At 40.0% G+C, this 26,399-nt stretch overlaps 1 protein-coding gene across 4 annotated transcripts in view; it reads left to right on the top strand.

Moving 5' to 3' along the window:
• The first annotated feature begins 555 nt into the window (after nucleotides 1-555).
• Nucleotides 556-26,399, top strand: part of FNBP1L (formin binding protein 1 like) — a 106,219-nt gene continuing 80,375 nt past the window's right edge. For all 4 annotated transcript variants that reach the window (XM_003808434.5, XM_008960511.4, XM_034931422.3 and 1 more), the window contains exon 1: nucleotides 556-837. In XM_003808434.5, coding sequence (XP_003808482.1) covers nucleotides 814-837 — 24 coding nt within the window. In that variant the 5' untranslated portion in view covers nucleotides 556-813. The remainder of the gene's footprint in view (nucleotides 838-26,399) is intronic.

Below are 26,399 nucleotides of genomic sequence, written 5' to 3'. Positions count from 1 at the left end.
TTTTTATAATTTCCTGACAGAATTTATAAAATTAAAATATTTAATTAAAGACAGAATCGGGGACATGTTGCCTTCACATTTGCTGTTCAACCTGTGCACATTTTGGTGGTTCCCAAGAATCGTCATGCCAAAGCATCAGGCTTGAAAGGAGAGATCACCTTAAGCATCAAGATTTAAAAAAATAAAACAACTCTCCTCAGTCTAAACTCTAGGATTTGGATGACGCTTCCCTGTCAAGGTTTCTCCCGAGTGGAGGAGACAAGAGGCAGGAAAGGCAGGTAACTAAAATTGCCTCATGTAAAGGGGCTCAGCGCAGAGGAGGAATGAGATAATAGCGGCGGTGGGGGTATTTTCCCTTCTCTCCCTTTCTATCTTGGAAACAGGGGTCCGAGTGGCAGCGGAGTGGGGGCAGTCCAAGCTCCGGGGTACCTGCAGGAGGAGACTCGACCAGCGAGAGGGGCCAGCGAGGGTGACCAGGTGCCCGCTTGGGGACCCCGCCGGCGGTGGCCAGGCTAGCCCAGGTCCTCCCCGATCCCAGGATGCACTGCGCCCCGCCCCCTCCCCGCGCCGCGTTCCGCCTCCCCTCGGCCCCGGCCCCCTCCCGCCCAGCGCGGGGAGGCGGGGACGCGGCGGCGGCGGAGGCTTCTCCAGTCGCGTCTTTCTCACTCACTGGGGAGCCCGGCGGTGGCGGCACCTTTCGAGGTAGACCCGCTGAGCTGCTAGCCCGCCGGCCAGCGAGTGAGAGGTCGGACAGACTGTGGAGCCGACAGACTGACGGACAGCGGCACCGCCAGACGGCCAGAAAGTTCCGCCATGAGCTGGGGCACGGAGCTGTGGGTGAGTGGGGGAGAGGGGCGCCCCGCACGGACCCCGGCCCCTAAGAAGCGCGGGTTGGGCGGGCGCCGCGGACCCTCGGCGGTGAAAGCGCGCACCGCCGTCCTCGGTCCGGCGCTGGCGGAGGGTGAGGGTCCCGCTCGTCTTTGTGTGCAGACTCCTCTTCCCTTCTCGGCCGGGGGTCTAGGGGGCCGCTAGTCCGTGCTCCCGCCTTTGCCGCCGTGGTGCGGCTCGGGCGGCGCCCGGGACGGCCGGGGGAGCAGCCCGCGGGCTCCTGCGTGCGCCGTGATCCCCTCTTGTTCCTTCTCCCTCCTCCACCTTCACTTTTCCCGACGCCTGGCTTCGCGCCCGGCGGCTCCTCTCTTCCTTTGTATCTCTTCTCCCGGAGGCGGGGGAGGGGGCCCATTGTCCCCAAGGGGCGCTGTTCGAGGGCGGGGAGGGGACCGGCCGCGATTCCTCGCCCGGGCCAGGTCCGCGGGGCTAGGGCGTCGCCCGTCTGGGGCGGCGCCGCCCAGAGCCCTCGCCCCAGGTATGGGGACCCAGGCGGCTTTGTTCGGAGCCCGGCCTCGGGCCAGCCAGGCCCAGCCCACACGCCCATTTCCCTCTCCCTGCCTCAGTGCTTCGGGCGGGCACAGCTTCGAGGGACTCCGGTTTGGCCACCCCCGGCTGCAGCCTTTGGGCTGGTGGGTTGGTTTTGGGGGCTGAATTAAATCGAGTGATCGATGAGGAAGCTAATTTTACCAAAAGGAGCCTACGGTTTCCCTGTTGCTTTACTTCCCTTTCCGTTCTTTATTCTCACTTGTTCTTTCTCCTTCGTTCTCTCCTTTCCTTTCCTCCTTGCCTTTCTTTGGCACAGGAGGCTCCAGACAATGCCCAGTGTCTGGCCAAGGTACGGGCGGAGGGTAATAGGTCGGAGAATTTGCTCCTAGCGCCGGCGCGGAAGGGTCGAGGTGTGGAGGGTAGTGATTTCTCAGGTGCGGAGGGCAGTGATTTTTCAGGTGCGGCCGGGGGAACTGGGGGCGTGGGGGCGCTGTCCCGAGAGCCGCCTGGCCTCAGCCACTCCCCTTTTTATTCCACCTGTGCCTGTTTTCCGTGCCTTTTGTTCGCGAGGATCTCGTGAAATCACTGCAGAGAAAGGGGAGAAATAACTTTTGAGTATGTGTGTGCCCAGCTAGGGTGGGAGTGAAAGCCAATGGGTTAATTGAAAGGCAAAATGTTTTCTTATTTTTCACGTCTACTCATAGATTGGGAATCTTAGAACTGTGAGACTTTAGAGTCCATCTAGTGAATGCTTTACTTAGCCAGCCAGGAATCTCTTGTGCAACATTCTGTACAAGTGCTTACCCAGTCTGTAAACACACCACCCAAGAGAAAATACCTTAGGAGCCCCTTCATTCCGTTTCTTAGATAGCATTAATTGTTCTTATATTGGGGAGGATTTCATGGTAAATGAATTACGTAAAGTTTAATTCTTTTACATTGGTTAGTTTCTCAGGCATTATTGGCCTTTTTCCCTTACACTTTGTGCATTCTATAATTGATTATAGTGAATTATCAATGAAAGGAAATGGGTATAGTTTTATTTTCAATTTTTAAATTTTTTAATTTTTTCATGCCTACCAGAGTGCATTCATTCGTTTTTATAATTACAAAATATTTTAACTTTTGCCTACTTAAATGACTTGTGCTTCAAAGGAAACTAAAATGTAAGTAGAATACTTTTAAAAAGTAAACATAGGAAAACAGTGGAGGCATGTTATTTAGATTTAACTCTTAAGATTTTTTAAAAATTCACTTTGTATCACACTAAAGAATAACAGTTTTAAGGAAAAACATTTTAGTGAATAATAAAATGTGATTTTAAAAGTTTTTTTTTTAAACTTATGGTACTACGTAAGGAAACGATTCCATTCCTCTACTGTCTCCTGTAATTTGGTTACTTTCAGCATTTAAAGAGTTTCTCAGCAATCTGAAAAGATAAACTGTAGAAGAGATGGGAATTTTTGTTCTAACTAAAATTTGCTTTGTGTCCTTTGGAAATTCTGAAAAAAGATTTTTAATTTTTCTCAACATTTAATACATCTCCATATTTTAAGATTTTTAGTTTGAGGATTTGAGGGAAACATTTATTAGAAACTAAGTAATGTAGAGTGAACTAATATCAGCTTGGTGTCTGAAACTTAGATAAGCAGAACTTGGTGTAGAGGACTATTGTTGGGACTAGAAGAAATCTTAGAAAAATTTGAGTATGCTTCCTCTTTTTACTGTTCTCAGTTTTGAAAAAGGATTGTACTTCTAATGGATTGTAATGTAATACAAACACCTGTACTGTGCTCTTGCCATTGAGGAATTTGAGTTTGGGAAATTCTCTCGAAATTTTGGATTTAGAAACCAGTTCTCCTATTATTTCATATTTAGAATCACATTACTGTCCCAAAGAGTTAATTATTGAGAATATGTTGTTACAGAAAAATGACATGTAGCCATGCACTTAAACCTGAGTCTGTTTCTTGTAACAATCATTGGAATTTTTATTGCTATTTTAATGCTTCTTAAGTCTTATGTTAAATTTGAGAAAAAAAGGAATTTAATAGAACGGCTCTAATACTGACTTTGGGGGACTTTTATAGTGATATGCTGAGTGGATCGTGTCAGACTTTGGTTGCGTAGTTGTTAGGGGATATGAATTAACTTGTAATAAATTTGAGCTGTGCTTACAGGGATTTCTAGTGTTCCAAATGAGTAAATAAGTTAGTGAATATATACTACAGTCACAGTTTTGCATTGTATTCTGGGTAATACCAAAGAAAGAGATGATACTGTCTTCACTTCTTCAGGATGCGTGGTAACATCTTAGGCATTGCTTATTGTGTTCATTTCTTTATTACATAGCAAGAATGGATGGATCAGATAGCCAAATATGAATTAATAATTTCACAAAGCACAGATTTTGAAATTACTAGCTTTTTTTTTTTTTTTTAACAGATAGGGACATTAGAGATTGGAAAAGACCTATGTTTAGTAAATAAGTTTTACTTATTAAGAAATAGGTTTTTAGTTTTTGAGGACCTAGTTAAAGTTCGACAGAAAAAAATCTGTGTATGGGTTGTGAATGTGTGTATAAATATGAAAAAAATATATGGCTGAGCACCTCACATTCATATGATTTACTGAAAAATTTGCTACCCAAGGAAAATGCTGGACAAGTCTGGTAGTTAGAAGATGGATTCAAACATCTGATTTAATTTATAAGTGCATATAAATCTTTTTTATGCCTTAATTTCCTGGTCGATATAATCTTTGGCCCTTAGTTTAAGAATGTGTAATTTAAAAGCCATTGTTATTTTCATCATATTATTTATATTATTATTATTTTTGAGATGGAGTCTCTTCTGTTGCCTAGCCTGGAGTGCAGTGGTGCGATCTCGGGTCACTGCAACCTCAGCCTCCCTGGTTCAAGCCATTCTCCCACCTCAGCCCCCCGAGTAGCTGGGATTTCAGGTGCACACCACCATGCCCGACTAATTTTTGTATTTTTAGTAGAAACAGGTTTTCACCATGTTGGCCAGGCTGGTCTTGAACTCCTGACCTTGTGATCCGCCCGCCTCGGCCTCTCAAAGTGCTGGGTTTACAGGCGTGAGCCACCGTGCCCGGCCTTCATCATATTATTAACTAAATGCATTTGACAAAGCTTATATCTTTTTGGAAGAAACTGAAAAATGTGGGTTGAGTGATAGATTAGGTGGATAATTTATGTATTATCCTCAGTGTTAACCTTTTAATGCTTTATTATCTTGGCTTCGTAACACTTTATATAGCACTTAAATTTACATTGTAAGTGACTAGATTGTCCTTGAGTGTAGAAAGGCTGGATTCATCTTTGTTTTCACTGACCAAGACAATGCTTGTAGGTGATCATGCATGTTTTGCCCAATTGCATTAATAGTTGATTGCATTACCCAGAGTATTGATTACTAATTAGCAAGTGTATCTTTAGGGTTCTGAAGGCCTTTGTAGATGATGATAGGTTAGGTGATCTAGATAACAGCTCAAGAAAGTCTAAAGCTGAAACCAAAATTATAAAGTTAAGTTTTACTACTTGGGTTAAACATTTTTGTCAAGTAAAATGGTAAAAGGATGGGGAAGAAAAGACCTACAGGTAATTTCTGGTGAATTTACTTGATTGATAGCTTGGTAATGTGACTGCCTAAATAATTGGTGAAATCTTAGGCCACATTAATAGATTTATCTGTAACAAAGGAATTGGGTCTCATAGTCTACTGGTTAGACCATATCTGTAATATATATGTATATTTTTAGAGATGGGGTCTTGCTATATTCTCAGGCCAGTCTTGAACTCTGTGCTCCACAATCGTCCTTCCTTAAGCTCTCAAGAAGCTGGGACTGTCTATAATATTGACTTTAATTTTACTTCACATTTTTTGGAGGGTGCTTGTCTAGAGGAGGTTGACAAAGAAAATTCATTATTAATGTAAGCTGAATTGCTTCTCCAAAAGTAAATGAAAGGCTGTGAAACTGCTGTAGGAATTCAGTTTTGTTTTAAAAATACAATAATTTTGTGTCTATTATTTGGGAAGCACTGTTACGTTTGGTGAGATTTATGAAGGCTTATAATATTGGCCCTGCCCTGACAAAAGGTAGAGTTGCTTTGAGATGATGTAACTTTACTGTAAACTCCAAAATACTTCCCTACATTGATACCACTGCCCAGAATGCCCTCTGTTGACCAATTCCTATCAACCCCATGCCTCCAGACTACCCATTCTGGATATTGTCTTATGGGACTACCACTTTATATTACGGTTATTATAGTTATTTCTTGTGTATTCAAATCTTAGGGAAATTGTCATGGTATAAATACTTAAATATCTTACATTCCCTTTTGTTGGTAGAAATTGTTGTGTTCAACATTGTATTACAGACGTTATTGCTATTAGTTAAGGAGGATGAGTGAGAGGTATCAAGATATCTGTTTATGTCACCATTCCATAATGACTATAATAAGTTGGAAGCTAGAGAGCTGCCTCTAACCAGTATCTCCTTTGCATAGCCACTCATACTCCATTTACTTCCATTTGCTTGCTTTCTTTGCCTTTTTCTTAAAATATTTGCTCTCTCTCCTTCCCCCACCCTATAAACCTATAAAATATGATTTTGGCTGGAAACTTTAAAAAAACCTATTCTACCAACTTTTTCCTCTGTCAGCTAGTTTGTAGAGAGGAAATAGTAAGAGAAATAGTAATGGCTTATAAATGTCAAATACCTTCTGTGTATATCAACAAGTGCTGTCTTATTTAATAATCTTCAATCTTTAAACATTTTCACTTCAATAGCAAAAAAAAATCTGTCTTGGGGAATATATCTATAGAATATTAAAAACTGGTAGGAAAGGTTATGTAAAGGTTTTGTTTTATAGAATGTGAAAGCCGTTCCATATTTCAGTTCAGGCCATGTCTATCTAATACACCTGAAACACGTAAACAGGACTGATGCTTGTTCATTCAACAGATGTTTATTTCATGCCTATTATGGCTTCAGCACTAAGCTAGGCTTTGTGGGGCATACTAAAAGAATCAATTAGATATCAGCATGAGCCTCAAAGCAACCCTAAAACAAGTAGAAAGTAATAGATGGACTTTAGGGCTGTGAAAAGTGACTTTTCATTCTAGGTATCACAGGAAAATCTTTAGGAAGACTGTCATTTGACCTAGGTTTTGGAATAAGAAGGGTTATGCAGGTGGGGGTTCCTGACAGGTTCCTAGAGGGCAGATATTGTGTCTTACTCATTGCTTATTCATTGTCTGATTCATTGCTGTATCCTGCCTGGATTAGCCTGACATTAGTAGGGTCTTTAATAAATGTTTGTTGGACTGACTTGAGTCTAGTGTTGCGTTTGACTTGAATTTGAGTGCAGAATGTCTGAAAGTAGTGATGAAGGGTAGACTGGAACCAGGCAGGCAAAGAGGTTGGTCTGGCTGATTGCTTGATTCATGAACCTCTTGTGTGTGTGTATGGGTGTGTCTGTGTGTGTGTGTGTAGTTACACATTTGTATATAATCAAACCACTTTTCAGACCATTTAAAAATTCACAGAAGAAAATCTTAGTTTATTGGTAGAAGGGATTACCTCTTGCTTCTGAATACTTTGGTGGCAGGAGGGGAATACCTCTGGGTTTTAGAAGATGAAAGTGTATTTATTTTAGCGCCGCTGCAAGAATATTTGAAGGATGTTATTTCCTTTAATAATATGTTACTAATTTGAAATTAGTTTTATTTTTAAATATATATTATTACTACAGCTCGTTTATATTGTTTTTTATTTTCCCTTTATCTGTGACTGTATACTGTAGGCCCTCCATATCATTTGATTTCCACGTCTGTGGATTCAACCAACCATGGACTGGAAATACTAATTAAAACAATCATACAACAATAAAAATAATACAGATCTAAAAACAATACAGCATAACAACTATTTACACATATCATTTACATTGTATTAGGTATAAGCAATCTAGAGATGACTTAAAATATATGGGACGATGTGTGTAGGTTATGTGGGTTATGTGCATATACTGTGCTGTTTTATTTTTATTTATTTTTTGAGACGAAGTCTTGCTCTGTCACCTAGGCTGGAGTGCAGTGGCGTGATCTTGGCTCACTGCAAGCTCCGCCTCATGGGTTCATGCCATTCTTCTGCCTCAGCCTTCCGAGTAGCAGAGACTACAGGCGCCCACCACCACGCCTGGCTAATTTTTTGTATTTTTAGTAGAGACGGGATTTCCCCATGTTATCCAGGATGGTCTCGATTTCCTGACCTCGTGGTCCACCCGCCTCGGCCTCCCAGAGTGCTGGGATTAGCGGCGTGAGCCACCCCACCTGGCCTGTTTATTTTGCTGGAGTGCAGTGGCACAATCATAGCTCACCGCAGCCTCAAACTCCTGGGCTCAAGCGATCCTCCTGCGTCAACCTCTCAAGTAGCTAGGACTCCAGGCATGTGCCACCATACCCAGCTAATGTATTTTTTGTAGAGACAAGGTCTCGCTGTATTGCTCAGTCTGGTCGTGAACTCCTGGCCTCAAGTGACTTTCCTCCCTCAGCCTCCCAAAGTACTGGGATTACAGGCATGAGCCACTGTGCCTGGCCCTATGCCACATGCCATTTTATAAGGGACTTGAGCATCCATGGCTGGTGGACAACTATATTTTTACTTCTATATCAGTTTAAATATCAGTGCTTTTTCTGGAGGTGAGAGGGTGTTCACTGGGAAAAATGCAGTTAGTTTAGATCCCCACTCTTCTGCTTTAATTCCTAGTTTCATGAGCTGATTTATGTACTAAGAGTATTCTAATAAGAAAATATTTTAGAATATTTGAAATATCACCTTCTAATTGATGACAATGATAAATGCTTTAAAACTGCAAATTGTGCTTTAAAAATAATAAAAATAATCTGTTAGTGTTACAGATAATTTTAATATTGTCATCTGTGCCTTTCAGCATTTTCCTTTTTTTCCCAAAATAAGTTGTATTAACTTCTATGATTGGTTTTACAGAATTTTCATTGACTAGTTCTTTGAAACCTCTTTTATACTATAGGGGGATGCTGTCGGGCATTGTGAGATGTTATCTACCTGGGCATGGGGGTACACCCCTCTAGTCTCAACTATTTGGGAGGTTGAGGCAGGAAGATCGCTTGAGCCCAGGAATGAGTCCAGCCTGGGCAATATAATGAGACACTATCTCCAAGGAAAAATAATGTCTGACTGCTTTTTGTAATGTGGGAGTCAGCATTTAGAATCTGTATGGAGCCCAAGAAAAAAAATCTCCAATAACAAGGATAAAAGTTTATGTAAAGTGTCCGTGTTGAATCCAAATTAGTTATTCACGTTTGGCAATTGGGGCATTTTTTCCTTAAGTTCTTGATAGATAACTAATCAGCAGACTTTACAAATATCTCATGAAAGATGGGAAATACTAGTATTTGTATACTTGTTATAGTTTGAAAAGAATCAGTGTATAGAGTGAGATTTTTCTATTTTTGGCACATCATAATTTTGTTGTTTTTAGGGAGTAAAGGATATCTGTTTTGTTTTTGCTGTGTCCTTGCTGCACACCCAATTTATAGAAAAGGAGCCAGGTGCAGCTGCTCATGCTTGTAATTCCAGCACTTTGGGAGACCAGGGTGGGTGGAGCTCTTGAACCCAGAGAAACCAGCCTGGGCAAGATGGTGAAACCCCTTCTCTACCAAAAAAAAAAAAAAAAAAAAAGCAAAAATAAGCTGGGCGTGGTAGTGGGCACCTGTAGTCCCAGCTACTCAGGAGGCTGAGGCGGGAGGATCACCTGAGCCCAGGAGTCGAGGCTGCAGTGAGCTGGTATCTGCCTCTGCACTTTAGCTTGGGTGATAGAGCAAGACCCTGTCTCAAAAAAAAAAAAAAATCGTTGCTTTTGGGGGAGTATTTACAGGGGATGACAAGCCACTGAATCCCTCTATTGATTCAATAAATTTGAGTGCTTAATATATGCCAATTGCTTTTCTTTCTTATCTTTTTTGAGACAGGGTCTCACTTCCATAGCCCAGGATGGAGTGCAGTGGTGCCATCACAGCTTACTGTAGCCTCGACCTACCTGGCTCAGGTGATCCTCCATCCTCAGCCTCCTGAGTAGCATGACTACAGGTGCTTGCCACCACACCCAGCTAATATTTGTATTTTTTGTAGAGATAGCGTTTAGCCATATTGCCCAGGCTGGGATCTTCTGAGCTCAAGTGATCCATCTGCCTCAGCCTCCCAAAGCACTGGGGATTACAAGTGTGAGCCACTGCGTCTGACCTCCAACCACTATTCTGAATTGTATCACCATTGATTACTTTTGTAGGTTTTAAAATTTCATATAAATGATACCGTATGATAAGTACTCTTTTGCACCTTCTTCCTTTTTAACATCTGTTTTCTTCCATTTTGCATCTTCTTCCTTGGTATCTGTGAGAATCATCCTTCCGTGGTTAGTTGCAATGTTCTATTTTATGTATAGAATTTGTGTTTTCTTCTGCCATTTTCTTGGGGTCATTACTGGTCTGGGACTACCTTAAACTAGTTTTAAAATGTGCAGTTCCCTTGTGTGGTTGTTGGATTTTGATTTTTTTCCCCTGTATCTCTTGCTAGACTAGCAAAACAGTGATTCTAATTTTTCAAGATTGGCAAACATCCTCAGGGCAAGAGTAGCTCATGTGCTCTTTTACCTTTCTGGATTCTCCTTTTTACTTCACGTTTCTTGGCTTATCTTTGATGATTTAAAAATTTTGAAATATATTTTATCCAGATTTTTTATTAAGTTAAATAGTGATAGTTGACCCAGATAACTTAGCCCACCATTACTGGAAACAGGAATTTATTTTTATTTTTTTTTATTTTATTTATTTTTTATTTCATTTATTATTATTATTATTAATTATTTTTTGAGATGGAGTCACACTCTTGCTCAGGCTGGAGTGCAGTGGCACGATCTTGGCTCACTGCAAGCTCCGCCTCCTGGGTTCATACCATTCTCCTGCGTCAGCCTCCCGAGTAGCTGGGACTACAGGCACCTGCCACCACGCCCGGCTAATTTTTTGAGTTTTTAGTAGAGACAGGGTTTCACCGTGCTAACCAGGATGGTCTCGATCTCCTGACCTCATGATCTGCCGCCTCAGCCTCCCAGAGTGCTGGGATTACAGGCGTGAGCCACGACGCCCGGCCAGAAACAGGAATTTCTTATATTAAGTTTTTAATTTTTGCTATTTTGATTTCTAAGAGCTGTGTTTTTTTGGTTTTGTTTTCTGAATGTAATTTTAAAATAGCATCTTCTACTAGTATCTTGGAGCAATATCTTCTCTTAGTTCTTTTTATAGATCAAAGACAGGTTTTTGAGGAGGAAAACTGGATATCCACATGCAGAAGAATGAATTTTTTGTTTTTAGATAGAGATGGGGTCTTACTGTGTTGCCCATGCTGGTCTTGAACTTCTAGGCCCAAGTGATCCTCCTGCCCCAGCCTCTCAAAGTGTTGGGATTACAGGCATGAGCTACCGTGCCCAGCCCAGAAGAATGAAACTAGACCTTCATGTCACACCATATACAAAAATCAACTTAAAATGGCTTAAAGACTTAAACATAGGACCTGAAACTGTAAAAATACTAGAAGAAAATATAGTTCCATGACATTGATCTGGGCAGAGATTTTTTAGTTATGTCTCCAAAAACACAGGCAACAAAAGCAAAATGGACAAGAGGGATTACATCAAGCTAAAAAGCTTCTACACAACAAAGGAAGCAATCAACAGAGTGAAAAGACAGCCCATGGAATGGAAGAATATTACAGTAATCCACCCTTCAGTTTTGCTTTTTGTGGTCAACTGTGGTCTGAAAATATTAAATGGAAATTTTCAGAAATAAACATTCACATAACTTTTATTACTCTTTATTGTTCTAATTGTTCTCTTTTATTATTAGTATTGTTGTGAATCTCTTACTGTGCTTAATTTATAAATTGAACTTTATGGCAAGTATAGAAGTATAGGAAAAACAGTATAGACCCATATAGACTTTGGTACTACACAAGGTTTTAGGCATCCACTGGGAGTCTTACAGTGTATCCTCTGTGGGCTGAGCATGGTGGCTCACGCCTGTAATCCCAGCACTTTGGGAGGCCAAGGTGGGTTGATCCCTTGAGGCCAGGGATATGAGACCAGCCTAGGCAACATGACAAAACCCCGTCTCCACTAAAAATACAGAAATTAGCCAGGTGTGGTGGCATGCACCTGTAATCCCAGCTACTCCAAGAATTGTTTGAACCCAGGAGGTGGAGGTTACAGTGAGCTAAAATCACGCCACTGCACTCAGCCTGGGCGACACAGTGAGAGAGACTCTGTCTCACAAAAGAAAGAAGAACAGAATGTATCCTCTGTGGATAAGGGGGGACTACTATATTTGTAAACTATGGGTCTGAAAAGGGGTTAATACTCAAAATATGTAAGGAACTCAGACAACTCTAGCAAGAAAACAACTTGATTTAAAAAATGGGCTGAGGACCTGAGCATAAATTTCTGGAAAGAAGACATGTAATTGGCCAACATGTATATGAAAAAATGCTCAACATCTCTGATCATCAGGGAAATGCAAATTAAAGCCCCGATGAGATACCACTTTACACCTGTTATAGGACTATTACTAAAAAAAGGAAAGATAAATGTTGGTGAGGATGTGAAGAAAAGGGAACCCTTGTACATTGTTGATGGGAATGTAAATTAGTGCAGCCATTATGGAAAACAATATGACAGTTCCTCAAAAAATTAAAAATAGAATTGCCATATGGCCTAGCATCCCACTTCTGTGTATTTATCCAAAGGATAGGAAATCAGTATGGTGAAGAGATACCTGCATCCACTTTCTTTGCAACATTATTCACACTAGTCAAGATACGGGATTGCTATGATTTGAATGTTTGTGTCCCCTCCAAAATACAAGTTGAAGCTTAATCTCTAATACAAGAGTACACATTAAGTGCCCCTTCTCTGAAATGGTTGGAGAAGACCAGAAGTGTTTTGGATTTCAGATTTGTGTGTGTGTGTGTGTGTGTGTTTGGGATATTGAAATATTGGCATTATACTTATCAATTGAGCATCCCAAATCTGAAAATCCAAAACCTGAACTGCTCCAATGAGCATTTCCTTTGAGCATCATGTTGGCACTCAAAAGGTTTTGGAACATTTCCAATTTTGGATTTTCAGATTTGGGATGCTCAATCTGTTTTAAGCAGTGGGGCCTTTAAGAAGTGATTAGTCTGTAAGGGCTCTGCCTTCATGGATGGGATTACAGCCCTTATAAAAGGACTTGAAGGAGAGAGTTCACACTTTCCATTCCTATTTGCCCTTTTGGTGTGTGAGGACATAGCACCAAGGCGCTATCTTGGAAGCAGAGAGCAGCCTTCACCAGATACCAGTTTTCCTGGCACCTTGATTTTGGACTTCCCAACCTCCAGAACAATGACAAATAAATTTCTGTTCTTTATAAATTACCCAGTCTCAGATACTTTCTTTTAGCAGCACAAATGGGACTGAAACAGGAGGCAACGTAAATGTCCATCAGTGGATGAATGGATAAAGAAAATATATGTTTTCACAGTGGAATACTACTCAGTTCTTAAAAAGAAGGAAATCCCAGGCACATGTTTTCAGGATCTCCTGTGGGATGTGTCACAGAAAAAAAAGGAAATCCGGTCATTTACGATAACATGGATGAACCTGGAGGATTTCATGTTAAGTGAAATAAGCCAGGTACAGAAAGACAAATGTCACATAATCTCACTTACATGTGGAGTGTAGAAAAGTTGAACTCATAGGAACAGAGCAAAATGGTTGTAACCAGAGGCTGGGTGTGGGGAGAAGTGGGGAGATGTTTGTCAAAAGACTTAAACTTTCAGTTATGCAGGAAGAATAAGTTAAAGAGATCTATTGTACATCATGCTGACTACAGTTAATAATGTGTACTTGAAAATTGCTGTAAGAATAGTTTTATATCATAAACATAATTTTTACTTGTCAATTAAAAATAAAAATAGGTTTTTTATAATGTTTAGTTTTCTTATCTTTGCATAATATCTGTAACCTCCAAGTTTGCATTTTTTTCTTTGTCGGTTTTGGTTTCTGTCTTTCGTGTTAGAGGCTTTCCTCAAGTATTTTATGATTCCAGGACTCTGGAAAGATGTCTGTTAAAATTAGGGCATACTGAGCTCTGATATGCTCTGCCTGTAAATTTAGAGTTTGGATTGTTTGAAGTTTTTGATCCTTTTAAAGGAATTTTGCTTGTTAGTTTACGCTGGAGTGTTCAGATCCCTTTTTTCTTTTCCAATCCTTTTGTGAAGGCCCAGGAGGTATGCAGTCTTTCCAGGGTAGAAGCAAGTTGAAGTGTTGATGTCACATATACCATTGCTGTTTATGGTGTTGGGAGCACAGTTTGAATTTTTTTTTAATCAGGTGCTTAAACAAATAGCTTGTCTTATGTAACAAGAAATTTGGAGGTAGGCCGTCACTGGCGTGGGTTCACGAGATCAACACTCTCAGAGTCAGCATATGTGCAATTGTTTTGGACTTTCCTTTGTAGTTATAAGGTGATAGTTGCAGTTCTAACCATCGTGTTTGTATTTAAGGCGCAAAAAAAAAAAAAGCAGGGAACAATATCAACAATGTTTGCCTCTTTATCACAAATGCAAAAGCTTTTCTAGAAACCCTACAAAAAACATCTCCCTTATTCTCACTCTCCAGAGCTGGGTGCACTGTACCTGAACAAAATTAGGATTCTGTTAGGAAGAAGAGGAATAGGTATAAGGTATGCCAAAGCAAGGAATATAAGATCTCTGTCTCCAAGGAATTAATGATGGCTTTGTAGAGGGAAAACAAATATGTGGATATTTGAATTATTACATGGGAGTTAAGAAAAGGATAATAATACAAGTAACTGATCTGACATTTTAAGAAGAGATGACATCTTAAGGGATCTCACAAAGCCCACCATCATTTTAAGAGGCCTGTTAGTGAAGGACTCGTGTGTCTTAGCTGGACTCTATGGACCACTTCTTACTTGTCACACATCATGCCATGCTGACATCACCTGCCAGAATGGAAGGGTGTTTTGAGCAAGTATCCAGAATTGATGGGCAGTGCATGGTGGAGTTGACCTGACTCAAGACAGATGAGAAGATACTTTAGGGACTGAGGAAAGAGTCATGAAACAAAAGGCCAGAAATTTATTTTGTGAGTAGAAGATTTCCCTGGATGTTGGAAACAAAGATCTATATTTAACCCAAATCTCTTAGTCACCTAAATATAATACCAAGCTATAAATTTGTCTACAGAGAATAAGAGGCCATCAGCCTGGAGTTACTTTTTTTTTTAAATTGATAGACTTTATTTTTTAGAACACTTTTAGATTTACTTAGAAATTAAGCAGATATTTATTATTCCTTCTGCCCCAGTTTCTCCTATTATTAACATCCTACATTAGTATGGTACATTTGTTATAACTAATGAACCAATATTGATACATTATTATTACTAAAGGCCACAGTTTATTAAGGTTTCCTTAGTTTTTACCTAATACCCCTTTTTTTGTTCCATATTACATTTAGTTGTATGTCTCCTTAGACACTTGGCAGTAACATTTTCTCAGACTTCCCTTGTTTTTGATAACCTTGAAAATTTTGAGGAGTACTGGTCAAGCATATTGTAGGATACCCCTCTGTTGGAAAATGTCCGATGTTTTTTCATGATTAGACTGGAGTTAATGGGTTTTGGGGAGGAAGACCATATGCCATTTGCATCACATTATTTCAAGGGTGTCTGTTATCCACAGGATTTTATCACTTTTGGCATTGATCTTGGTCACCTGGCTAAAGTAGTGTTTATCAGATTTTTCCACTGTATTTTTTTTCCTCCTTTTTCTATACTGCACTCTGGAAGGAAGTCACTATGTATAGCGAAAACTGAAGGAGAGGGGAGTTATGCTCCCCTCCTTTATGATAAAGTATCTACATAATTTATTTAGAGTTCTTTTGCACAGGAGATTTGTCTTTTCTCCTCCATCTATTTATTCATCAATCATTTATTTATATCAGTATGAACGGATGGATATTTGCTTTGTACTTTGGGTTATAATCCAAGACTACTTCATTAGTTTTTTTGCTCAGATTATTTCAGCTTTTGACCGTTTGAGCTCTTTCAGTTGGCTTTTGTGTCCTTTTAACACACTGCCATCAATAAGGATTTTCTTTTAAAGCGCTTCCTTACTTTCTGGGACTGTAAGATATGTGATCCAGGCTCATTTTGTGCATTTCCTGCCCCAAACCTAGAATAAGCCATTTCTTCAAAGAGCCCTGGTTCATTTTGTTGTAGAATAGTGTTAGAAACAGATCTGGGTGCTGGGTATGCTCATTGCTACTGCTGTATCATTTCTTTTAGGACCTCTTAGCTTAACAAAAAATACATGTTTGTATATTAACCTGTGTATAAGATGCTCCTTAGGATGGGGTTGTGTTCCAATTAACCAGTTGTAAAGTTGAAAAACCATAAGTTGGGGACCGTCTGTGTACATATTTATAAATATTTCCTTATGTAACCATCTGTATTAAATCTGAGTTCTCACTGATGCCTCCAAATCTAATCCATTACCACATCTATCTTTCTAGCCTCCTTCCTTGCTTATCTGTAAATTCCTACTCCAGTGATTTTCTCTGCCTGCCATCCATTTGCTTAATCGTTTATTTCCAGTATATATGTATTGCAGTACCAGAGTTGTTAACCCATATCCCTGTGGGAAACAACTCTGTCAACTGGAGTACAGTGATTATGTGCAGTTCCTTTGCATTTGGTTTTAGGCTCTTCATTTCCAGAGTTACTTACATCACCTTTTCTCATGCCCTTCAGTGAGTTTGTTTCATACATTTGTAAAACAGATTCTCCTATCACATTTTACATTCTTTCCTGAGATTCTGTGACCTAAATGATTTTTTAAACTTGCATACATTAACTTTCATTCTTCGTGCTGTGAAGTTCTGTAGGTTTTGACAAGTGCATAATGCCATGAATCCAAGATTCCAAGATCATGTAGAATAGTTTCACTACCCTAAAAATCCCCTGTGGCCTACTTCATACCCATAAGGGTGGCTACCATGAGAACAACAGAAAATAAATGGTGTTGGCAAGGATGTGAAGAAATTGAAACCCTTGTGCACTTTTGGTAGGAATGTAAAATGCTACTGTGCTGTGGAAAGCAGTGTGGTGGTTTCTCCAAAACTTAAACATATGATTCAGCAATTTCACTTCTGAGCATATACCCAAAGAATTGAAAGTAGGGTTTTGAACAAAGATTTACTGAGTAGCTACAGTACATACTGATCTTCTCCTTGTAATTATAAAGATATGTACAATTTTCTCTAATTTATGCTTATTCAATATAGGAACCTTAAATCTGGTATACTATTTACTAAACACAATATTTGTATTCTGAAAATTGCCTCTATGTTTCTATCATATGTCTCTGGAATCCCAGTTACATGTTTGTTGGATCTTCTTGCTCTATCCTCCACATGAATAAAACATTCATTATTTATATTTCTCTACTGTGTTCTGTTTTCTTTTTACAGATTTTTCAATAAATTTTATGATAAATTATGTTAATTGGTTGTTTGACATGTTTCCAATTTCAATCATAATATGTTGTTTTCTTTTCTACAAGTTCTATTTTGTTCTTTTCCAAACAGTCAATTTATTGTTCTTTAATCATACTTTCAATAGCAGTCTTTAAACATATTAAACATAATTATTAAATTATTACCTAATAACTTAAATACCTAGTTTGATGTTATTGCTGTCATTCAAGATGTGAGCTATTTACTTGTGGGTTTAGTGATTCTTAATCAGAAGTTCATGTTACTTTAAATTTATCTGCAGGAACCATTGAGGCTTGAGTATAACATGTGTTCCTCCAGAAATGATTTCTATTACTTCTGTCAGGTACCTTGGGGATGATACCAACCCAGAATCCATATAAGCAATAATTTTGACTTGGGGGTTTCTCAGGGCCACAATAGTCATAAGATTTAGGCTACATAGCTAAATAAGTAGAAGTTTGAGGCTAAAAATCATCAGGGGAAACTTTTTCTGTTCCTCTCAAACTAAGGCTGAGAGAATTATGCATATCATGGTTTCATTTTGTGGGGTCAGGTTTTTCTATTTTGCTCTGAGAGAATGTTACCCTTTGGGAGGCCCTGTTTCAGTGTCATGAGGGTTGTCTCTTTTTTGGGGGGGGGTTTCTTTTTTATTATTATACTTTAAGTTCTAGGGTACATGTGCACAACATGCAGGTTTGATACATAGGTATGCATGTGCCATGTTGGTTTGCTGCACCTATCAACCCATCATATACATTATGTATTTCTCCTAATGCTATCCCTCCCCCAGCCTCCCACCCCCCAACAGGCCCCGGTGTGTGATGTTCACTGCCTTGTGTCCAAGTGATCTCATTGTTCAATTCCCACCTATGAGTGAGAACATGTGGTGTTTGGTTTTCTGTCCTTGTGATAGTTTGCTCAGAGTGATGGTTTCCAGCTTCATCCATGTCCCTGCAAAGGACATGAACTCATCCTTTTTGATGGCTGCATAGTATTCCATGGTATATATGTGCCACATTTTCTTAATCCAGTCTATCATGGATGGACATTTGGGTTGGTTCCAAGTCTTTGCTATTGTGAATAGTGCCACAGTAAACATATGTGTGCATATGTCTTTATAGTAGCATGATTTGTAATCCTTTGGGTATATACCCAGTAATGGGATGGCTGGGTCAAATGGTAATTCTAGTTCTAGATCCTTGAGGAATCGCCACACTGTCTTCCACAATAGTTGAACTAATTTACAGTCCCACCAACAGTGTAAAAGTGTTCCTATTTCTCCACATCCTCTCCAGCACCTGTTGTTTCCTGACTTTTTAATGATTGCCGTTCCAACTGGCGTGAGATAGTATCTCATTGTGGTTTTGATTTGCATTTCTCTGATGACCAGTGATGATGAGCATTTTTTCATGTGTCTGTTGGCTGCATAAATGTCTTCTTTTGAGAAGTATGTGTTCATATCCTTTGCCCACTTTTTGATGGAGTTGTTTGGTTTTTTTTCTTGTAAATTTGTTTCTTTGTAGCTTCTGGATATTAGCCCTTAGTCAGATGAGTAGATTGCAAAAATTTTCTCCCGTTCTGTAGGTTGCCTGTTCACTCTGATTGTAGTTTCTTTTGCCATGCAGAAGCTCTTTAGTTTAATTAGATCCCCTTTGTCTATTTTGGCTTTTGTTGCCATTGCTTTTGGTGTTTTAGTCATGAAGTCTTTGCCCGTGCCTATGTCCTGAAAGGTATTGCCTAGGTTTTCTTCAAGAGTTTTTATGGTTTTAGATCTAACATTTAAGTCTTTAATCCATCTCGGATTAATTTTTGTATAACGTGTAAGGAAGGGATCCAGTTTCAGCTTTCTACATGTGGCTAGCCAGTTTTCCCAGCACCATTTATTGAATAGGGAATCCTTTCCCCATTTCTTGTTTTTGTCAGGTTTGTCAAAGATCAGATGGTTGCAGATGTGTGGTGTTATTTCTGAGGCCTCTGTTCTGTTCCATTGGTCTATATTTCTGTTTTGGTACCAGTACCATGCTGTTTTGTTTACTGTAGCCTTGTAGTATAATTTGAGGTCAGGTAGCGTGATGCCTCCAGCTTTGTTCTTTTTGCTTAGGTTTGTCTTGGCTGTGTGGGCTCTTTTTTTGGTTCCATATGAACTTTGAAGTAGTTTTTCCAATTCTGTGAAGAAAGTCATTGGTAGCTTGATGGGGATGGCATTGAATATATAAATTACTTTGGGCAGTATGGCCATTTTCCTGATACTGATTCTTCCTATCCATGAGCATGGAATATTCTTCCATTTGTTTGTGTCCTCCTTGTGTCCTCCATCTCCTTGAGATGGAGTCCAGCTCTGTCGCCCAGACTGCAATGCAGTGGTGCGATCTTGCTCACTGTAACCTCCGCCTCCCAGATTCAAGCTATTCTCCTGCCTCAGCCTCCAGAGTAGCTGGAACTACAGGTGTGCACCACCATACCTGGCTAATTTTTGTATCTTTAGTAGAGATGGGGTTTCACCATATTGGCCAGGCTAGTCTTGAACTCCTGACCTCAAGTTATCCACCCGCCTTGGCCTCCCAAAGTGCTGGAATTACAAGCATGAGCTACCGTGCCTAGCCAAAAGTAGGGTCTTAAAGAGATATTTGTCCACCCGTGTGTATAGCAGCATTATTGACAATAGCTAAAAAATGGAAGCAACCCACTTGTTCATCAGCAGATAAATGGATAAACAAAATTTGTTATACACATACAGTGAATATTATTCAGCCTTGAAGGAAATTCTGACACATTCTATAAAACATGGATGACTCTTGAGGACATCATGTTAAGTGAAACAAACAGGTCAGAAAAGGACAAATATTGTACAACTCCGTTTACATGAGGTACCTATAGTAGTCAAAATTGGAAAGAAGGAAGTAGAAGGATGGTTGCCAGGGAATAGGGGTTGGCAGGAATGGGGTTATCATTTAATGGATATAGAGTTTCAGTTTTGCAAGATAAAAAGAATTCTGGAGATGGTTGGTGGTGATGGTTGTACAACAGTATGAATGTATCCCAGGACCACTGAACTGTACGCTTAAAAATGGTAGAGCCAAGCATGGTGGCATATGCATGTTGTCCCAGCTACTTAGGAGGCTGAGGTGGGAGGACCATTTGAGGCCCGGAGTTTGAGGCTGTAGTGTGCCATAACTGTGCCTGTTAATAGCCACCGTACTTCAGCCTGGGCAACATAACAAGACCCCAGCTCTTAAAAAAGGTAGGCTTGGCAGTGTGCGCAATAGTCCCAGCTACTCTTGAGGGTGAGGTGAGAGGATCACTTGAGTTCAGGAATTTGAGTAAAGCCTGGGCAACAGAGTGAGACCTTGTCTCTTTCTAAACAAAAGTTAAGATTGTAAATTTTACATTATGTGTATTTTACCACAATAAAAAATTGCTTCTCTCCTCTCCACAATTCCTCTGTGCTTGCCCTAGTCATCCCCTCTTCCCGTGTAACCACTGATCTTTTTACTGTGACTTTTCATTACCTCAGAAGGAAAGCTGTTGCCCATTAAGAGTCACTCCCTTCTTCTCCCTCTCCTCCAACCCCAGCCCTAGGAAACCACTAATCTTCCTGTCTCAATAGATTTACCTATTCTGGACATTTCATATAAATGGAATTATAGCATATGTGGTCATTGGTGACTGGCATGTTTCAGTTAGTTTAAATGTTTTCAAGGCTCATGCATACTGTAACATGCATTACTTTGTTCTTTTTTTTTTAACTGAATAATATTCCCTTGTATGCATATACCACATTTTATTCATCCATTCATCTGTTGATTGACTTTTAGGTGTTTTCTATTTTTGGCATGAATAATGCTGCTGTGTGCTGTGAACATTAACGGACAAATTTTTCTTTCTGTCTTTTTTGGAGACAGGGTCTCGCTCTGTCATCCAGGCTGGAGTGCAGTGGCACAGTCTTGGCTCACTGCAGCCTCGACTTCCTGGGTTCAAGCGATCCTCCCACCTCAGCCCCCCATGTAGCTGGGACCACAGGCACGTGCCATGACGCCTGGCTAATTTTTATATTTTTGGTAGAGATGGGGTTTTGCCATGTTGCCCAGGCTGGTCTTAAACTCCTGGGCTCAAGCAGTCTGCCTGCCTCGGCCTCTCAAAGTGCTAGGATTACAGGTGTAAGCCACTACGCCTGGCCCGATGGACAAGTTTTTGTGTGTATATATTTTTCTTTCTCTTGGGTATATACTTAACAGTAGAATTGTTGAGTCATATGGTAACTCTATTTTTAACCATTTTAGGAACTCCCAGACTATTTTGCATTTTACATTACCACCAGGAATGTGTGAGAGTCCTGATTTCTATGTATCCTTGCCAACGGTTGATATCATCTGAATTTTTGGTTATAGCCATCATAATTAGATATAAAGTAGTATCTTATTGTGGTTTTGATTTACATTTACTTGATGACAAATAATATTGAGCATCATTTCTTGTGCTTATTGTTCATTTGTATATCTTTCCTAAAGAAATACCTGCTTACCTCAGTTAACTTTTTTTTTTATATTTATACTTTAAGTTCTAGGGTACATGTGCACAACATGCAGGTTTGTTACATAGGTATACATGTGCCATGTTGGTTTGCTGCACCCATGAACTCGTCATTTACATTAGATATTTCTCCTAACATTATTCCTCCCCTAACCCCCCACCCCCCAACAGGCCCCAGTGTGTGATGTTCCCCTCCCTGTGTCCATGTGTTCTCATTGTTCAACTCCTACTTATGAGTGAGAGCATGCAGTGTTTGGTTTTCTGTCCTTGTGATAGTTTGCTGAGAATGATGGTTTCCAGCTTCATCCATGTCTCTACAAAGGACATAAACTCATCCTTTTTCATGGCTGCATAGTATATTCCATGGTGTGTATGTGCCACATTATCTTTATCCAGTCTATTATTGATGGACATTTGGGTTGGTTTGAAGTCTTTGTTATTGTGAATAGTGCCGCAATAAACATACGTGTGCATGTGTCTTTATACTAGCATGATTTATAGTCCTTTGTTACCTTAGTTAACTTTTAAGTATGAATGTTCACCATAAATTTCTGTGGTAGTATGTACTAGTAAACTATAAATAAAAACTAATATTGATGGCAGTGGTACTGTTTAAGAAAAGGAAAAATTGCCAGGCAGGAACTCAGGAGGCTGAGGCGGGAGGATCACTTGAGGCCAGGAGTTTGAGATCAACCTGGGCAATATAGCAAGATCTTGTCTCTAAGAAAATAAAAATAAAAAAATTAGCCTGACATGGTGGTGCACACTTGTTGTTCCAGCTACTTGGGATCACTTGAGCCTGGGAATTCAAGGTTACAGTGAGCTATGATCATGTCACTGCACCACTGCAGTCTGGGCAACAGAGTGAGACTCTGACTCTTAAAAGAAAAAAAGAAAAGGAAAAATGTAATTGTGGTGTTAAAGTACCATATTTGTCCTTGATATTCCTCCCTGAACTTGCCAGCCACTCTTTTATACTGAGATGTTTGGTTTTGGCATTAATTTAAGAAACTTAAAATCTAAGTGTGAATGTTAGCTATGCTCTCTTTTCTTTCTTTTCTTTTTTTTTGAGATGGGTCTCGCTCTGTTGCCCAGGCTGGAGTATAGTGGTGCTGTCATAGCACAGTAACCTCAAACTCCTGGGCTCAAGTGAGCATCCTATCTTAGCCTCCAGAGTAGCTGGGACTACAGGTGTGTGCCACCAAGCCCAGCTAATTTTTTTGTGTGTGGATACAGGGTCTCTTTATGTTGCCCAAGCTGGTCTTAAACTCCTGGGCTCAAGCAGTCATTCTGCCTTGGCCTCCTAAAGTGCTGGGATTACAGGCATGAGCCATCACACTCAGCCTTGTCTGTTACTTTTTAAAAGAAACTTTTCCACTAATTGGCTCTCCAGTTGGCTTGCTTCTCTTGTCTCTGACTATGGATGGGAGTCTTTGTTGTTGTATAAGTAGAAAGCTTTCTTATGTTGTTAGATGTCAGTAGTTTCAGATATGAAAGTCCAGGAAATGGGCCAGGCACAGTGGCTCAGACCTGTAATCCTAGCACTTTGGGAGGCCGAGGCGGGCGAATCACCTGAGGTCAGGAGTTCAAGATTAGCCTGGCCAACATGGTGAAACCCCATCTCTACTAAAAATATAAAAATTGGCCAGGCGTCATGGTGCATGCCTGTAATCTCAGCTATTCGGGAGGCTGAGGCAGGAGAATGGCGTGAACCCGGGAGGCAGAGCTTGCAGTGAGCAGAGATCGTGCCACTGCACTCCAGCCTGGGCGACAGAGCGAGACTCCATCTCAAAAAAAAAAAAAAAGTCCAGGAAATGTGGGGTCTTAGGTAATGAAAATCTTCTGCATAATTCAAACAGGACTTTAGAATTCGATTAGTTTCTATAACTAAGATATTTTGGCTGTTCTTTGGTAATATCTAAGAAGAATAATTGCAATATTATTCTTTTTTAGTGATGCAAAATTACAAATACTGCAGTGGTACTTATTTACTAATTTATATTGTAGCTACAAGTTGAGTGTTCCTTATCCAAAATGCGTAGGACCAGAAGATTTTAATATTTTGGATTATTTTTGGATTTTTTGGAATACTTTCATTTTATTTACTGGTTGAGCATTCCTAATCAGAAATGTTCATTGGAGCATTTCCTTTGAGCATCATGCTGTCACTCAAAAACTTTTGGATTTTGGAATGTTTCAGATTTTGGAGCATTTCAGATTAGGGATGCTCAATCTGTGGAACGTTAGTTTATGTTAAAGCTACATTTTTGTTTTTATTTTGCTTAGTGTTTTGACTTAATCATCTATGTTAAGAACCTAATTCTTATCCAGGCACTGTAGCGCATGCCTGAAATTCCAGCACTTTGGGAGGCCAAGGTGGGCAGATGGCTTGAGCCCAGGAGTTCAAGACTAGCCTAGGCAACATTGCAAGACCCTGTTTCCACAAAAAATACAAAAATTAGCTGGGCGTGGTGGTGTGTGCCGGTAGTCCCCGCTACTGGGGAGCCTAAGGTGAGAGGATTGCTTGAGCTGGGGAGGTGGAGCCTGCAGTGAGCCGTGATTGCACCACTGCACTCCAGCTTGGGTGACCAGACTGAGACCCTGCCTCAAAAAACAAAAGCAAAACCAAAAACCTAATTCTTTTTTATTTATCCTCATTGTTTCTTGCTTGGGTGAAAATGTTGGTTCATTTCTTTGTTCAACTTCTGGCTGGTAGTCGATAAGTTAGTCATTTGTTTTGTGTATTTTATACCTTTTAAACATCAGCAACAACTTTTTATTTCAGTCGGCCTTTGGCTTGGAGAGTCTAACAATAACATTAATTTATGGGGGTGTTGGGTGGGCAGCAGTTTAGTTTTTTAAGACTTCATTGATTATTGTGATTCTCGCCTGTCTGAGAAATGGTGCTGTTAATTAGCAGTACAGAAATCTGGACAATCATTAGAATCATGTAGAGAATTTAAAGGCAGTAACAACCATACTCCCTAATCCTACTCTAATCTCTTGAATCAGATCTCTGGAATGAGGCCCAGAAATTTGTGTTTTTTGAAAACACTCCAAATGATTCTGACAGTACCAAGGTTTGAGAACCATTGCTTTATGTACTCTAAAATCTTTACTTAAGTCAGGGAATTAGAAATCTCCTTGTTCTTGGACTGAGTCATATTCCCTTTTTACTCCTATTAAATTGATTTCACGAATACTACTAATAATCTAATGATTTTTGAATACTTAAGCAGTGCATTTCACATTTTTGGGTTCAGAGAGATTAAGTATCTTGTCTAAAACTACTTCATAGTAAGTGGCAGAGTGATATAAATTCAGATATTTCTGTATCCAGAGCCCTTATTCTTTACCATGAATATTATACTACCTTTTATTGAATTTTGTTGAGAAGGCAGCCATCAGTGTATGTGCAGAGAGATTATTAAAAAAAAAATCCTCGGCCGGGCGCGGTGGCTTATGCCTGTAATCCCAGAACTTTGGGAGGCTGAGGTGGGTGGATCACGAGGTCAGGAGATCGAGACCATCCTGGCTAACACGGTGAAACCCCGTCTCTACTAAAAATACAAAAAATTAGCCAGGCGTGTTGGCGGGCGCCTGTAGTTGCAGCTACTCGGGAGGCTGAGGCAGGAGAATAGTGTGAACCCGGGAGGCGGAGCTTGCAGTGAGCCGAGATTGCGCCACTGCACTCCAGCCTGGGCGACAGAGCAAGACTCCATCTCAAAAAAAAAAAAAAAAATCCTAACAGTTTGTTAGTTTACCATAAAGCTGTTAAGAATATTGCTGATTGCATTATCGTGCTATTCTCTGTGAGACTCATGGAAGAAATTACTCTTTAGCTTTTTTATAGTATAGAAACTGCATTTTGTATGACTGTTTATGTTTCTCATTTTGCACTTGCTGCTAGAAAACTTAAAGTCAGATTTCTGGTTCACTGTTAGCAAATGTATAGGATTTTTTGTCTGCATTTTGTTTACAAATTTTATTCTTAGTATCATCTTAGATTTGTCTATTTCTTTTTTTCATCTCTTTTATAATTATTGTATCTTGCTCTGTTATCTTTATGTCGCTTTAGATGGAAGTGTAAAGTAATTAACAAGTGATTTTGAACCATTTTATTTAATTCTGGCCAAAAATCTTTCTGAAAGATTTTTGAATTTGGGCAAGAAAGGATCTTATAATTTGCAACATTATCTGTGTGCCAAGCACTTTGCTAGATGTTCTTTTATTTTTTATTTTACTTTCATGCCGGCTCTGCGAGATAAGTAGTGGTATTCCCATTTTACAGAAGGTGAAACTTAAGGTTAACTTTTGTCATGTAAAGCTAAACTCTGATCTAGATTTGTGTGACTCCAAAACTTTTTTTATATGCCTCTAATGGATGTAATTTACCTAGAGATTTATTAACCCTCTAGTGGGGGTCGTTTACATCTTCAACAAGCATTTATAAAATACTTTATAGAAAGCACTGTGCCTAGTTCTGGGTATACATCCCCAACTGCCTTGTAGAAATTACTACACTGGATAGGATGTCTTAACTTGAGCTTAACGTGTATTTGAACAGACATTTGTATTAGTCTGTGGTCCTGGTAGGAAACAGTATTCAAAAGGCTTAACTGAGGAGCTTTAAATAAACTTTTTATAAAGGTGTGGGCCTGGTCTGTGGAGCCAGCAGTGGTGGATGGTGCATTACCCTAGAGCTAGTAACAGTTGGGAGCTGCTAGTAGTTAGGCCTTAAGGGCAAGGAGAGGCATTGGTTACTAGCCCCCTAAGCAGTAGCTGTAGGCAGAAAGGGCTGCGTGACAGGATCT

Source organism: Pan paniscus, chromosome 1 (genome assembly GCF_029289425.2).
Source record: "Pan paniscus chromosome 1, NHGRI_mPanPan1-v2.0_pri, whole genome shotgun sequence".
In the NCBI taxonomy this organism is placed as follows: domain Eukaryota; kingdom Metazoa; phylum Chordata; class Mammalia; order Primates; family Hominidae; genus Pan; species Pan paniscus.
The sequence above is the reverse complement of the archived record's forward strand: the minus strand, read 5'-3'. Positions and strand labels throughout refer to the sequence as shown.